Source organism: Symsagittifera roscoffensis, chromosome 6 (assembly GCF_963678635.1).
Source record: "Symsagittifera roscoffensis chromosome 6, txSymRosc1.1, whole genome shotgun sequence".
NCBI classification, from domain to species: Eukaryota; Metazoa; Xenacoelomorpha; order Acoela; family Convolutidae; genus Symsagittifera; species Symsagittifera roscoffensis.
The window spans coordinates 20449063-20463856 of NC_087067.1; the positions used below are offsets into that span (position 1 = coordinate 20449063).

General features: G+C 35.8%; 3 protein-coding genes across 3 annotated transcripts in view; all 3 read right to left on the bottom strand.

Moving 5' to 3' along the window:
• The window catches only part of LOC134848516 (activating molecule in BECN1-regulated autophagy protein 1-like), a 407400-nt gene that overhangs the window by 21472 nt on the left and 371134 nt on the right, over positions 1-14794 (bottom strand). The window lies entirely within an intron of this gene.
• On the bottom strand, positions 1696-4530 carry LOC134847765 (small ribosomal subunit protein uS2-like). The gene is made up of 2 exons (XM_063864975.1): positions 3883-4530; positions 1696-2118 (listed from the first exon to the last, which is right to left on the bottom strand). The coding sequence occupies exons 1-2, from the start codon at positions 4455-4457 to the stop codon at positions 1818-1820; spliced, it is 876 nt and encodes a 291-aa protein (XP_063721045.1). The 5' UTR covers positions 4458-4530; the 3' UTR covers positions 1696-1817.
• Positions 12482-14770, bottom strand: LOC134848545 (uncharacterized). Its single transcript, XM_063866053.1, has 2 exons — positions 14656-14770; positions 12482-14297 (listed from the first exon to the last, which is right to left on the bottom strand). Exon 2 carries the CDS (start codon positions 14291-14293, stop codon positions 13001-13003), a length of 1293 nt encoding a protein of 430 aa, XP_063722123.1. The 5' UTR covers positions 14294-14297; positions 14656-14770; the 3' UTR covers positions 12482-13000.

Genomic DNA, 14794 nt, shown 5'->3' on the forward strand with positions numbered 1-14794 from the left:
ATGGAAATCAGCCAGGCTAGAATTAATAAACTTCAGTAGCAATCAAAAAATGTTTGCAGAGCTTCAACGTTTCAAACGATTTTTTTTCAAACACATTTTTTGTGGAAAAACTAATTTTGCAGCTCATTTTGTATTTTTTTTAACTGTTTTAGTAATTATTAGTAGTATTATAGTTGTATTAAAGTATTATTAGTAGTTGTTATTATTCATCGAAGGCGTTAAAATCGAGATTCGGGAAATCATCGATTTTCAGATATCTCATCAAAACATAATAATTAAATTAAATTTGCGTTATAATAGCTATTTTTGCTGTATGCTTTAAACAACCCAGCCCTCAAAAATTCTAAATAAATTACAAAAAAAAACGACCAATTTTAATGATGCTTGCGGCTACTTTTTCAATGAGTGATCTTTTTTCAGGAAGTAACAATAAATGAGACGTACACAGCTGAACAAAGAGTTCCTTCACCAATCCAATTAGGACAAGATGTCATGATGATCAGGCGATATTCACCACTGGGCGGATTGGTAGACGAGAACCTAGAATACCTCAGGCATGATGATCAAAACAAAATTGACAAATTAAATGAAACTTTTAACCAGACCAAGGTCAGACACCCCCTTCCCTCGGAGTTTTGACCCCTTGATAGCACACAGGGTCCTTGGTTCCATACTTTTTCACGCCATCAATTTTCGACCGCCCAACCCTGAAAATTTTCTTAGATGCCTTTGAATTGTTAGTGCGTATTAAACTTTAGGGAGAGCGTGCTCCGTTAAAAAGCATGTTTTTTGTTTATTTTTTTTGTAGAAACATTTCCATAAAATGTCCTTTTACTCCTGTTTGGCTTTTAAAAAAATGCCCCGAAAAAGCATGGTCTTTTGCATAGAAAGATTTTGATAAAACAATTTCTCGAACTAAAAATGGTCGACAAAGATTTTTTTAAAACCCCTCATCGAGAAAAACCTATATCTTCTCCTCCATCAGACCAATTTGATTTGATAATTTTAGACGGCGCTTTCAGCTCATTTTCAATAAACATTTTCATGTAAGCCGCAAGAACTTTTCCTTTTCCCTACAATGAAGGGTATAAAATCTGCAGATTTCGCTTTTCTGACATTCAAAAACTGGATCAAGGACAATTTAAACTATCGGAGAGAGTGACCGATTTTTCGGTACATTTTCGGAATGCATGCCTAGATAAATGTCAATTGTCAAACTTCAAAACACTTTTTATAAACAAAAATTCTTCCCTCTAACCCCAAAAATTCTCCTGAAAGCTAAATAACATTTAAAAAAGGAAAATGTTTGCACTTCAAACTTCAAAAAAATCCCGTAAAGCCATTGGTCATCCTGATTTGCACTATAAGAAACTGGCGGGCCCAGAAAATTGCAACTAACCAGCAGATGATGAATCAAAACTTCTCCTATTTACTCAAACACATTCAGCAATGCAAGGAACGCTTCGGTCAAGCAGCAACACGGAATAATCAATTTTAAGGCTTACTAAACTGGATATAAACTAATTAATTTAATGCTACTTTTAAGTGAACTGACAATGAACAATTTTTGCTGTTTCATCTTTTTGCACGTTCCAATCACAAAAAAAAAGATAATCAAATGGCCGTTTCGGGCAATTGAAATCGATGCTGACTAGGCATGATATTAGCTTTAATAGGATGAGAAAAAACGAGTAATGATGTTCACGTTTTCTTGATTATCAATGACTCATTCAAATCAAATTAATTTCAATCAAGATCACATGAGTTCTCTGGCCATAGTCGCGCGTCAAGACACGTAACTATCGGGTAAAGACACGTTACCATCCGTCCACAATACCTCCAGGCACTGCTGTCGGATCCCAGCTGGCATCTGCCCAGTTGTCGGATGCCGGTGGCGGTGCAACCTGTCCTCCCATCACAGCTGGTGCCACAGCCGGAGCAGGTACAGTTGGGGCTCCGAAGGTTGGGATGGGGTCCATCTGCATGGGCATGGGTCCGGTGGATGCCCACGGGTCGGCTGCAATAGGCATGGGTTCCTGCTGAGCCTTCTGCTCCTTCTCGACCTCCTCGGGGTCTCGGTGGAAGAACAAGTCAACCATCACTTCCCACTTCAGTTGTCTAAAAACGATACTCAATTATTACGTCATTTTACTTCTTAAATTATTTCAAATTAACATCTTCCTGTTTTTAGAAAAAAAAACAATTTTTCCAAATTTAATTTTTATATTAAATTACGCCGTAATCATTTTTACGATTCAATTTTTAGTGAACCAAAAACCATATTCGTTTATTTTATGTTTGGCATCAGATTTTTAAGGTTGTTCAATTTCATATTTCAAAAAAACTTCGACTTATACAGTGCTGATTTAAATTATCCGGATAAAACGAACAAAACTTGAATTTTCAATTGCTTTTTTTCTCAAATTGGGTTAAGAATAGACAAAAAGTGAAGAGAACAAAAGTAGCTTAAAACTTCATCAGAATTAATATGGTGTAATTTATTCTCCGAAATTCTTAAGCAGCATTTTACCCCAAAAAAGAGTCATTTTAGCTTGTTTAATTAATCAAGAATTACGCTGAAACTACTTTGTAAATAGATGAGAAAATTATATCACAAGAAGCCTCTTACACAGCTCAACCAAATTTTGCGTAGGTCGTTTAAAATTAAAATTTGTTTTTTTAGCAAAGATTTTGGGTTTTATATAGTAAAAATCAAATTTCTTGATTATCAAGCAAAAATATTTAGTCTTATACAGGCTTTTGGAGATTTAACCCCTCTATAACATTGTTGGGCTAATTAATAGGCTTCTTGTGATATAATTTTCTCATCTATTAACAAAGTAGTTGCAGCGTAATTCTTGATTAATTAAAAAAGAGCCAAAATGACCAATTTTTGGGGTAAAATTTAACTCAGCACTATTTTCAATTGAAGACACTTGTTTGCCATCAGATTCAACATTAAACATCTGATATATTTGCCAGCGGTTTTAATGTAAAATGCCTCTCTTTATTATTTCACTTCAGTTTCTAACACAGAGGTGAAGCAGAGCTTCGCACCACTTGCAATACAACAGGAAATAATAGATAAAATGAAAAATGTTGAAAAAACTAAGTCTACCACAATATAAATTTTCGCATGTCTCGATAGAAGTTCATTCTAGGCAAACATACCAGACATTTGAATATTAATAAGGAACGGAACAAAATTTACCAACAGGAAAAAAGCCGATAATCTTTGAGCAGACAAATTGAGCCAAAAAAAATGATTTTTAAGAAAAACTTGGAAGTTTTAAGTCCTATCTGAAACCAAAATTTAACAAATCTTGCACTTGCAGCTACAAGGAAAGTTGCGTGATAAAATCCGTGATATGGCAGAAAAAATTTGAAAAGAGAAGAGAATAAAGAATAATAATAAAGATAAGATTTGCAATAAAAAAATGTTTACAGGGAAAAGAAACCTAATTCCCAATAACAAGACACTTCCTCTCGCAAGTGTTATTATAAATAATTTCTATCAAAAAGCTTATGGTGTGCTTTGTTATTTCGTTGCACTCATTAATTCTGATACTGTTGATAACTGCAACTCAAAAAAGCTTTTTCATATCAGTTTTTAAAACCAAAACCAGCCAACAAGCACTACACCAAAATGCATTATTCCAATTGGGAAGCAGTAAGTAAATTGTTATTGTTTTCGCTTCGCAATCAAAAAGTAGGTGATTCGAGACCAAGGCCAGTGGTGCAATCAAATTGCTTGAAAAAGAGGAAACTGTTCCCAGACGAGTAAAATAAGAAAAAAAATGCAAATCTGAATCAAGGGCAGGAGTTTAAGTTCTCCGTATGTTTCTCTTTTCTTATGGAAATAAGGTGATTAAAAAATCGCACCTCGAAACTGTTCCTCTCATTCGCAACACCTCTCGTGCCAGCATCCAGACTACGAGGCCAATAGACTTGATCGACTTATTGTTGCAAGGAATCGCAATGTCTACATAATTGGTGGAAGTATCTGTATTGCACAGTGCAATGACCGGCAAGTTCACATACGCCGCTTCTGAGATAGCCTGGTGGTCTAAAGCAGGATCCACTGCAAGCAAGAGTCTGGGTTCTCGGAATTTTGTGGTGATCTCGTGATTCGTGAACGCACCTGGGGTGAAACGTCCCGCAATAGCTACAGCGCCTGTGTATGAGGCAAACTTCAAAGCAGCTCGCTGACCGTAAGTCCTTGCACTGATGATGCAAACGTCCTTCGGGTTCTCAACAGCGACAATAGCACGAGCCGCGAGAAGCAGTTTCTCCCACGTGTACTTGATGTTAATCAGATGGTTTCCGGCATCTTTTCGGGTGTACACATATTTACCCATTCGGTGGTCCAAATTAGTGGATCCAACGTGCACTTGAGCCGCCAACATCATCTTGACATCTTCGTCTTTCAGAACTAGCAGATCGTTCGAGCCGGACATTTTGAATGAGTGATCCAAAGAGTAACGGGATCAAAAGGTTCTGAAAATGAAACTGACATACACTAGAAAAAGCGAGATTTTCTCACTGCGTTAGTATCCTTTAGAGCTTCAAATAAAATTGGATGTCCTCTACCTAGACTTTATTGCACTGAACAGTTCAAATAGCTTTATATACGTACGTTTAAGTATTTCGACAAGATCTTATTATTAAAACAAAACAACAAGCGACACCGTCAAAGCTATCACAGTCAACCTAATTCTAGATAAAAATTATCCAAAATAGAGAAAAGACCAACAAATATTTCCAAAAGAGAGCGAAGAGCAGGCTGAAAATGTCTGTAAATTGCAAAGTGATGCATTTAGCGTCTAGAACGTATTTTTTGAATGAAATACAGTGCTGATTTTAAATATACAGAAAAAAAACGAGTAAAACTCCAAAAATAGGGGTGATGAAAACAAAACAAAAATGATGAAAACAAAACTTGCCTGAAAATTTAGCAGAATTAATACAGTACATTTTTATGCTGAAATTGCGCACAAAACTAAACAAAAAACAATCACTTATGGTTTCATTTATTCAATCAAAAATTTGTTTATTTATGTCATTTTAACAAAATTGGTATTTTATGTAGTAAAAATGACATTTAATGGCCATCAAGCAAAAATAATTTTATTTACACACAGAAGCGAAGCGGAGCTTTGCAACACTTGCCATACAACAAACACATTGCACTACAAGATAGTGAAAAGAAAAGAAGACGAAGTCGGAACTTTTTTTTAAAAATAAGTTGAAAAATTTATTTGAAAAATATTGCATTCCTTTGTCACGGATTATAATCAAAAACAACCTAAAAAGCATTTAGGTGGAGTTCGACTTCCTTTTAAGAAAATTACTAAACTGAACTTGACAAGAATTCAACGAACTGCGAAAAATCACATCTGAGCGTGAACAACTTTTACACAGGTGAAGCACCATTTGCCATACCTCACTAAAAGCAACTTTGCAAACCCGCAGCCAGAAAATGAAAGGAAAGCCAAAAAACGTAACCCGTAGAAGATCAGATAAGTGCAGAAGAACAAGGAAACCGAAAAAATTGAACTTTGAAAACTGCGCATAATTATCACTTTGTTTAAAACTCAGCCCATTTAAAGAAACCCGTTAAGCTATAAAGTTCTGAAAAGTTTTTATGACTTAACCCCCTGAATCCACACAAGCATAATAAATATTTTGCCTTCAAAACGGCGCCATATAAAATGACAACACCGATATAACATAAGCCAAAATGTGAAAAAAAAAATGAAGACAAAAACGGAAAAATCATTCAAAATCAGAATTTGTCATATTACAAAACAACTTCCAATTATATCATAAACATTTTAATCTAAAATAAACACCATTCTTTTTAATTAGGCTGCTATAAAGGATTACAAGTCATAAAAAATGCATTTGACAAAAAAAACAGAAAATGAGCCGACGGAAATTAGGACTAAAGCTATGAATCCGATTTTTTTTTACATGCTTCTTTGAAAAAATTAGGAACTACCAATTAATTTTATTTGAATTTTGAAGAAACTGAGCATGTCACTGCAGCACGTCACTACAGCAATTGAACGTAAATGCCGCACTTAGCAGTAACAGCAGCATTTTGTAAGGAACGTTGTTTATGGTAAAAAAAAATCTAGTTCCCGATTACAAGTACACTTGCTCTCGCAAGTGAAAAAATTGAGATAAGTATATTTTTTCGATTTTGTTGAGCTACATAAGAGGGTAAATTTGATATAGTTTTGTCAGCAATTGAATAGGTAGTTTTTAGCGTTAATTTTGATTGATTTAACCATGCTAAAATGATTGTTTTAGGGAAATTCTTTAGGCCCGGTCTTTGCAAAACAAATTGAACTAAAATATTGTAGTGCATTTTATTTCGTCAAATTCTAAACAATTTTTGTTTTCATTATTTTTGGTCTAATTTCAACCCATTCGATAACTTCAATCAGCACATGGGCTCACCTCAATTCAATTTGGAACCATTTAAGAACCGGATGACACCACAGCTTGCGTGTTATTAGCTCGAAATAAATCGCACCGCTTCGATTCTCAAATTGGCAATTAACCAACCCCACAGGTAAAATTCAGCTCAACACTTTTCATACAAAAAAATATTTACGGGATCTCTGAAATTCAGATTGGTCATTAAATTGACGCGTTTCCGATAGATTGAACAATTGCCAAAAAATTTGAATAAATGGATAACCACCGTAAATCTTTGTGTACAGCCATTTCGAAGTCGTTTGTGACAGCCCTGTTCAAATCAAGTTTCAACCGTTCAAATCGTTAGCAATTTACTCAATTGGCAGTAAACAACCCTGAAACGATGCGTGAATGGTATACACTTGACGAAATTGAGAAACGTCGGAAATGGGTCGAAGCTCGAAATCTCCCGCGGAACTTCAAACCCAGTTAATTTGTTTCGCTCGATCAAATGTGTTCAAAATTTTGCCTGACGCCATTTACAGTTTTTATATCAGCATTTAACTAGATAAATTTACGGCTTTTTTTAAATTCGATTCGTATAGTGCCTGAATAAATTTGCTGTTCTTGTTCCGACTATTTGCAAAATGGGTAGGAACTTTGTATTCGGGTTTTATTTATTTCTCCCCCACATAAAATCAGATAACACAAATAACCATCGGAATGGGTCGAAAAATATATCATATTAAAGCACTTTAACTCGTGATTCGAGTAAAAAAAATTTCAAGAGGGTGTCCCAGAATCGAAAAAAAACTGGTTTAAAATTTTAGTTCAATTTCGAGCGAACAAAGCAATGGAGCGGACTTTTCACAGAAGGTTAGGCCATGAAATTTTAATTTCACTTTATAAAATTATTTTCAAAAGTTCTCACCACGCCCCAAAATACGACACTAATTTGAAAAATTCATGAGGAATCGGCTATATAAGCGGTTAAAATGTTACTCAACTTAATTTATTTTTTCTCTCAAAAATACTGCATTCTGATTGGTTGAAAACTTGCATCATTAAATTTGCGAAAATGCAAAATAACCAAGTCCCCCTTAAATCATTTGGAGGGGCGGATTGTTCACATGGTCCCTAAATTGAAACGCAGAGGCGAAGCGCATTTTCCTACCTCGCGGGGAGCTGTGTAGTAAAAAAATGACAAAAGTCAGTAAGTTGGACAAATTCGAAAAAAATAGTTCTCTCATCTCAAGGAAAGACAAATTCGAGCATACAAACAGCATAGAAAATATCACCAGAGTGTAACGAAGCCGACAATTCAAGGGAAGATCCTCGTTGAGCCGATAAAATTGATGTTTTAAAAGATTGGCACAATGAGGCAACTCAGCCGACTTAACGAAAAACAAAATCAATGTAGCCGAATATACCTTTTATTGCAAAAATCAAATTATGTAATCAAATTAAATCGGAAATGGTCAATCTAGAACCAAAATGATTAACAATTTTCGAATAGAGCAGGTATTCGAAATGCAAACAAGCTCAAGCTATGTCAGTTGACGAGCAGCTCTGTTCAGTCATGGAGATAATCCGGTGAACAAAGTAATCCGCTACAAAAGTCTGCTATTGCAACTATTGTAACAGAGAGACGAAGCTGAGCTTCGCGCCACTTGTTATACAGAAATTTAAGGTTGAAACCCACGTAAAATGAGCTGAAACACAGCCAAAAAATTTGGTCAAAAACATAGGAAACAATTTCATGTAACAGCTACTTAGGATCTACAATAGCTATATAAGTAGCGTTCGCAAAGTTAATTGCATAAGTTGGAAACTAAACCGAAGAAGCTCACATCGACAACCATTAAGCTGAAAACCATGTAGAACGTTAATATCAAAACTCTTAAAAATTATACATACAATGGTTGAATTCTGGATATCGCATGGTAAGAAATTAGTACCAGGTAGTTAAATATGAATTTTCATGAAATTAAGCATGGCAGCAGCATAGCAGCATCATAAGTGATTCAACTGACTGTGTAACTAGCTGCTTACCCGAAAAAAAATCTTTTCCTTTTTGGTAACACTTGCTAATCGCAAGCGTAAAAATCGTTTTACAATGTTCTAAAACTCAATTACCTTACACATAAAAAAGTATTAAGGCTACACAAACTCCATTCCTTTCTTTTTCATAACCAGTAGGTGGTAACGATAAACAAAATTTGATAAAAAAAATCGAGATCCATAAGTTCTTATATGCACTTAAAACATTGCTTAAAACTGTACAACCAACCAACCTGCATATCAACCTAAAGGATGCAACCTACAGGAACAATTGCATGCAACCTACAGGAACAAATGGAGTTTATTGAAAGCCCTTCCCGCCATTTGCTATAAACTAAGATCATACTGAAAAATTAGACAAAGAAATTACAAAACAAATGAATGCAAAGATTTCAAACAAATACCAAAAACGAACAAACAAAAAAATTGGAAAAACTCTGAAAGCTTATAAAACACCCAATCACATCAATTAAAAAGTGAAACGCAACATTAAGATAGCTGGATCACGCCAAAAACGTACAATAAACAAGGGTAGAGAAATAGTTTTTAAAAATTGTGTTCAATAGTTTTAATTTAATAAGCGCTGAAAGAAACATCTAAAACTAGTTTAATTGAACGTAAAATCAAGTTTTACGAGACTAAAATTATATTTCAAAAAACATTCAATTTCCATATAACGAACGTTACTCGATCCTGTTTTTCGCTCGAAATTGAACTAAAAAAAGTAAATTTAAAAAAACTAATTTTTCTCGATACTGGGACTTTTTTTGGAAACTTTTTTAATGCCTCAATGTCAATTAATATGATAACCTCTTTCCGTCTTTCCGACGATTATTTGTGGTAGCTGATTTTCGTTCGGAATAAAAAAAAGGACGCCCGTAAAAAAAAACCCACTAAAGTTCATTTTGTCCAAAAACTTTTCAGCCAGAAAGAACTGCACTTCTGAATGTCGTGCGACGCTCACCACATTCCATTGCTGACAAAACAGACAAAAGAGTTGCTAAAAAACACATTTATCCTAAATGTATGAATTATTTTGTTTGTTTTTTTATTTCTGCGATATATTAACATTCATCTTCAGAAGTTTAATATATCGAAAATATTCAGTGCAGTTTTCCTCGCTACCAGGAAATTGAGGTACGTAGAAATGCCCGCAAAAACTACTCAAATTCAAAGATCCTTCCCCCTCACTAACAATGACATAAGCTCCGATACAATTAAAATATCTTAAATTTTGTTATTACCATTCCAATAAATCCACTAACTGCTATACAATGCTGGAAGACTAGTGAGGTCCGCGCCATGTTCACGCTACATGACCCTGTCGTACAACCTTTACATCAACTTTCAAGAGCTGTTGCGCCAACTCAACTCAAAAGACCTATTACATCATAACCAGTGCATAGAAATTATTTGCTTCAAAGCTGTTCAGTTTTTTTTCAAATACCCTCAAAACTTTTTAACGAATAAATTGAGAAAAGATTTTTTTGCCAGTTTTGATCAAAACACAAAAAATCAAGTTATTCTGAGAAACTTTTTGCATTTTCCATTCGCAATTTCGTTATTGAAGAGCGTATTTGATTTCATTTTAGCAAAAAAATTTAAACTGAGCCCAAAAATGAACAGCGACGAAGCTGCACTTCGCGACTTCAAGCGAGAACACGGCAAAAAATTAGCTAAAAAGGGCAAAAATCATATGAAAAAAACCTGGAGATAACGAGTCTAATGTCCTCCCAACTCAGCCATATGCGCTTGAAAGATGTCAAAACTAACCACCAAACAAAAAACGTCTCCAACAAATGCTTTCAAACAATCTATACTATGCAGCAAGTGCCCTCAAAATTAGCACTGTTTTTATAAGTTTTTAGAGAAAAAAGTGGATTTGTAATACCACACTACGCTTGCTAGTTCGTTTGTGTAATCAAAAGTCAAACTGCAAAACCATTATTTTGAGTAAAACTTATATTACTTTAATGAAGACTTTGTACTTGGCACTTAAAAAGTCTATAGTCTTTAACTATGCCGATGAAAATCGAAGACACGATAAAAAACATAATCAACTGATAGTTGGAAAAGAGTAATGAACGCAAGGCAAATGAAAAAAACCGACTTATTTTTTCAAAAATCTTTAACTTTTGAATTTCGAATAAAAAATTAGATGGCCTTAAATCTCTTTGAATTTGCAGAATAAATTATGATGGACAACTTTTGTTTAAATTAACCCAATTTGAGAAAACTGGATCAATAGATAAAACTTTTATTTCGCTGGGAAATCTGATAATTAATTTCCATTTTCAGAATGAGAAGTCGATCACGTTTTTAGTTACCTTTACAATTTTGCTGTTCGATAGTGGAGTTTCCCTTCCTTTTAAGAAAAGAAATGCACTGAACTTAAAAAGAAATCACAAGTCAAACCGCGAAAAATCAAATTTGAGCGTGAGCAAATATTAGGCCTTTTTCCTTAAAAAAAGACCTATATAAGAGTTTTCACTACGTTCATTACGGTAGCTTCCCAAATGACATAATTCCCAAATAGCATTAAAAAAACTTTTCCCAATTACCATAAATTTCCAGTGTAATTCAAACGTTTTCTAACAATTTCTAATTCTAAAGTTTGCCAGGAATAAAAAACATGTGATCAAGATTTGGAGTTAATTGCTTCCAAACAACTGTTAAGCGACAATTTTGACGGATAAATTGACCACAAGAAGCTTATCAGTAACTGCATGCTTATGCTTTTCGCTTTTGATAGCAAAAAAATTCTACAATTTGTAAGATAAAATGTCCAACATTTGAATTGACAGTTTGACTAATTTTCTCACATAGTTCACAAAAAATGTTGTCTCGATTTTGTAATGCAACTGTTGCATGAAATTCATGACATTTGGGACATTTTTCTTTTTACGCCATTTGGGATTATGCCATTTGAGACCTAATCGTTCACACATAGGCGAAGTTGCACTTCGCATACACAAGCAAAATATGACCAACAACGCTACTGGATAAAACTGAATTAGTAAAACTGATTCAGTTTTTACAAAATGTCTACAAAATGTCTTAAGTGACGCACGCCAATTATGAATCTACATAACTTCTAAGTTACGCAAGCCAATTATGAAGCATTAGCAGTACCAGTCAATTTGAAAAGAAATTTACCAAATAAGATGCCTCAATTTATAAAGCGGACACGTTTTAATTTGTATACGAAAAAGCCCATTAAAAATCCGACCCTGCCCAGATTCGAATCCTCTTATTTAGCTGCTGGCCTCCTTCCCTACCTCTACGCTACAGAGCCATGATATCTTGAAGCTAGAGTGCAATTTGTGTTAATATCCTTAGCATTGGCTACTTAACAGCTGGTTAATGATCAAAATGAACACTTTCAAAATGAACACTTTTTGTCGCAACAATATTTGCGATTTAGGTTGAAAAAAAAGAAAGTTCATACTATCCACAAGCTATGCTTGTGTAACTACTCTTAAAAAATGAATTTTTCGAACCAATTTTTTTTGCAAAAAGAAGAGTGCTGGCCTTGCCAACCCAAAAACGCACGATAAGTCTTCGCCAAAGCAATTGCTCGAGCTTAATTTTAGATACGAAAGCAGGTAGCACTTTTAGAAAAGATTCGCAATCGTAATTACTTTTCTGATTACTTTTACCTAAGGGTTGAGTAGAACGTGTACCCTATACTCTGGCGTGTGTCTAATCCGTTCACTGAAAAGGGAAACTAATTATAGCTTCAGGTTTGTTTTACTCCACGCGAAGTCACGTTCCACACAGACTTGTCATACGAAGTCGAATGATCATATTCGATTATAATTTAAAACGATTATAATTTGGAAAAAACTTGAAGTATCTGTCTAACTTCAATAAATAGCTGATAACGGTTTTAAAAATTGCCCATTTTTTTCTAAGTGGATTAAAAGTTAGCTAATTTGAACTGTTCGGCAAATTACAAATGCTTAATTGAAAATAAATACGTTTAAAACAAAGATACATGGATAAATAAATTGTCTTTCCCTTCGTGGGCTTAAGGCTAAATAGAAAATCGAAAACAGCAACCCATTTATTAGCAACTTGAAAATTAAGAAGCTATAACTTAAAACAGTTAAATACATGTTAAGTCAAGTAATGCAACAGCATGGTTTATGAGTTTAGAAAAATGAATATTTTGTCATGCAATGTTTTTCTTAAATCATTTAATTATTGAGCATTAAATTAATAGCAAAAACTGAAAATTACTATTTTAAGCTCATAAGTTGTTCTATTTTTGCTAGTAGGTTTAGTTTAGTTGTTCAACGTTTTCATCTGCGCAACTGCATGTTTTTGAAAAAATCATTTGCAAAACTATCATGAAAACCTTGAAACTGGTAGGTTATAAAACTAAAATGGGGTGTTTTCGTCTAGACAGCCGCCCTGGTGTTGTTGTGAGAAGACTTTCCATGTTTATTTGTAGTCGCCGCCTTTGTTTTTCCCACTTTTATTCTGTCATGCCAACATTTCTGCGTATCGTTCACAGCAAATCCATGACATTCTTGGGCAGTTCTTCAATTTTCGTGTGGTAGAAATCCTCCAGTTCATGCATTGACCGGATATCTTTCTGGGTCACGAAGTTGATCGCCACTCCCTTTCGGCCAAATCGTCCGGATCGCCCGATTCGGTGGATATAGTTCTCTCGGTTCGACGGAAGGTCAAAGTTGATGACCAGGGATACCTGCTGGACGTCGATACCTCGCGAGATCAGATCCGTCGCAATCAGGACCCGGCTGGATCCGGTTCTGAATTCGTTCATGACGACTTCTCGTTCACGCTGAAGCATGTCGCTGTGAATTGCCGACACTGTATGTCCTTTCTCGGTCAATTTATCCTGAACATGGATGACCTTGCGCTTAGTGTTACAAAAAATAACAGCTTGAGTGATCGTCATAGTCTCATACAGATCACACAGCGTGTCAACCTTGTACTCTTCACGTTCACAGTTCACATAGAACTGTCGGATACCGTCCAGTGTTAGTTCTTCCTTCTTGACCAGAATTCTCACAGGGTCTTGCATGAACTTTTGGGAAAGTTCTAGCGCATCTGGAGGCATTGTCGCAGACATTAGAACGATCTGCGCATTCGCGGAGATCTTCTTCAGAATGTTGACAATCTGCTCCTTAAATCCACGCGACAACATTTCGTCAGCTTCGTCCAAAACCAACATGTGGATCTTGTCGGTCTTCAGAAGAGTTCGATTCATCAAGTCGTAAACTCGTCCAGGAGTTCCGACCACAACTTGGGCGTCTTGCATCTTCACAGCATCCACGGATACTTCAGAGCCTCCGACGCAGAAGGCCACCTGGATGTTCATGTATTCGGCCAAAGCGAAGACCACACCTCGGATTTGAATAACCAATTCACGGGTCGGAGCCATTATGAGAGCCTGAACTGACGGGTCGTCTTCCTTGATTCGTTCCAGAACCGATATCGCAAACGTGGCGGTCTTTCCTGTCCCTGATTGGGCCTGGGCAATCACATCTCGTCCCTGGGTTGCTGGGAGGATAGCCCGTTGCTGGATGGCTGAGGGATTCTCGAAACCATACGAGTAGATGCCTCGCAGCAACTTCTCTTTGATTCCGAGGTCGTCGAACTTGTCGACAGTCTTGTTCCAGTTAGTCTCAATCTCATAACCATTCTCGGTCGATCGTTGAGCGGAGCCCCGGTCCTCAGGGGGACCACGACTGGTCTCCCTGGGGCTGTTGCTCCCAACCGATTCGTTAGAAGGATTATCAGCGACTTTCAATCCACTGCCAAAAATTTCAGACATAGATCTGAAACGAAAACCTCACATTAGAACGCCGTTTAATCTTATTCTTTGTGCAAGTAAAGGTTCATTATCGAGAATTAGACTACGTGATGGATTTGGGGTTTGTGAAGTGCTGCTTCCTTCCGACCACAGTTTGTGAAAGTCCCTTGCCTGGAGAAGCCATTTGAAAATTGGAGCATAAAATCGACAATGTACAACATCGGCATAATGGCTGCTGCAGTTTTTAAGCCCCATTCAAAAGCGCCGATTCACAAAATAAAATTACGTTTGGGATAAATAGATCGCCATGTGTAACTTCATAAGAAAGTCGCAAACGAATACAAACCAAATTAATCCATTTTATTTAAATTGGAGCAACTTACCGTAGTGTAGTTATTCACGTAAGTCTAATAAGAATGAAATTAAAGTGAGTCAATCGCTTGGAGGACAAATAAGACAAACCGTGTGTGCTATTGTTAACTTGTTTGAACTGAAGTCATAACACTGACGATGAAAATTACG

Bases quoted from the DNA above. Each gene is read 5' to 3' on its own strand.
- LOC134848545 (XM_063866053.1), bottom strand. From the start codon at position 14,293: ATGTCTGAAATTTTTGGCAGTGGATTGAAAGTCGCTGATAATCCTTCT.
- LOC134847765 (XM_063864975.1), bottom strand. From the start codon at position 4,457: ATGTCCGGCTCGAACGATCTGCTAGTTCTGAAAGACGAAGATGTCAAG. The intron at 2,119-3,882 runs GTGCGATTTTTT...TATCGTTTTTAG, and splicing joins ATGAGAGGAACAGTTTCGAG to ACAACTGAAGTGGGAAGTGA.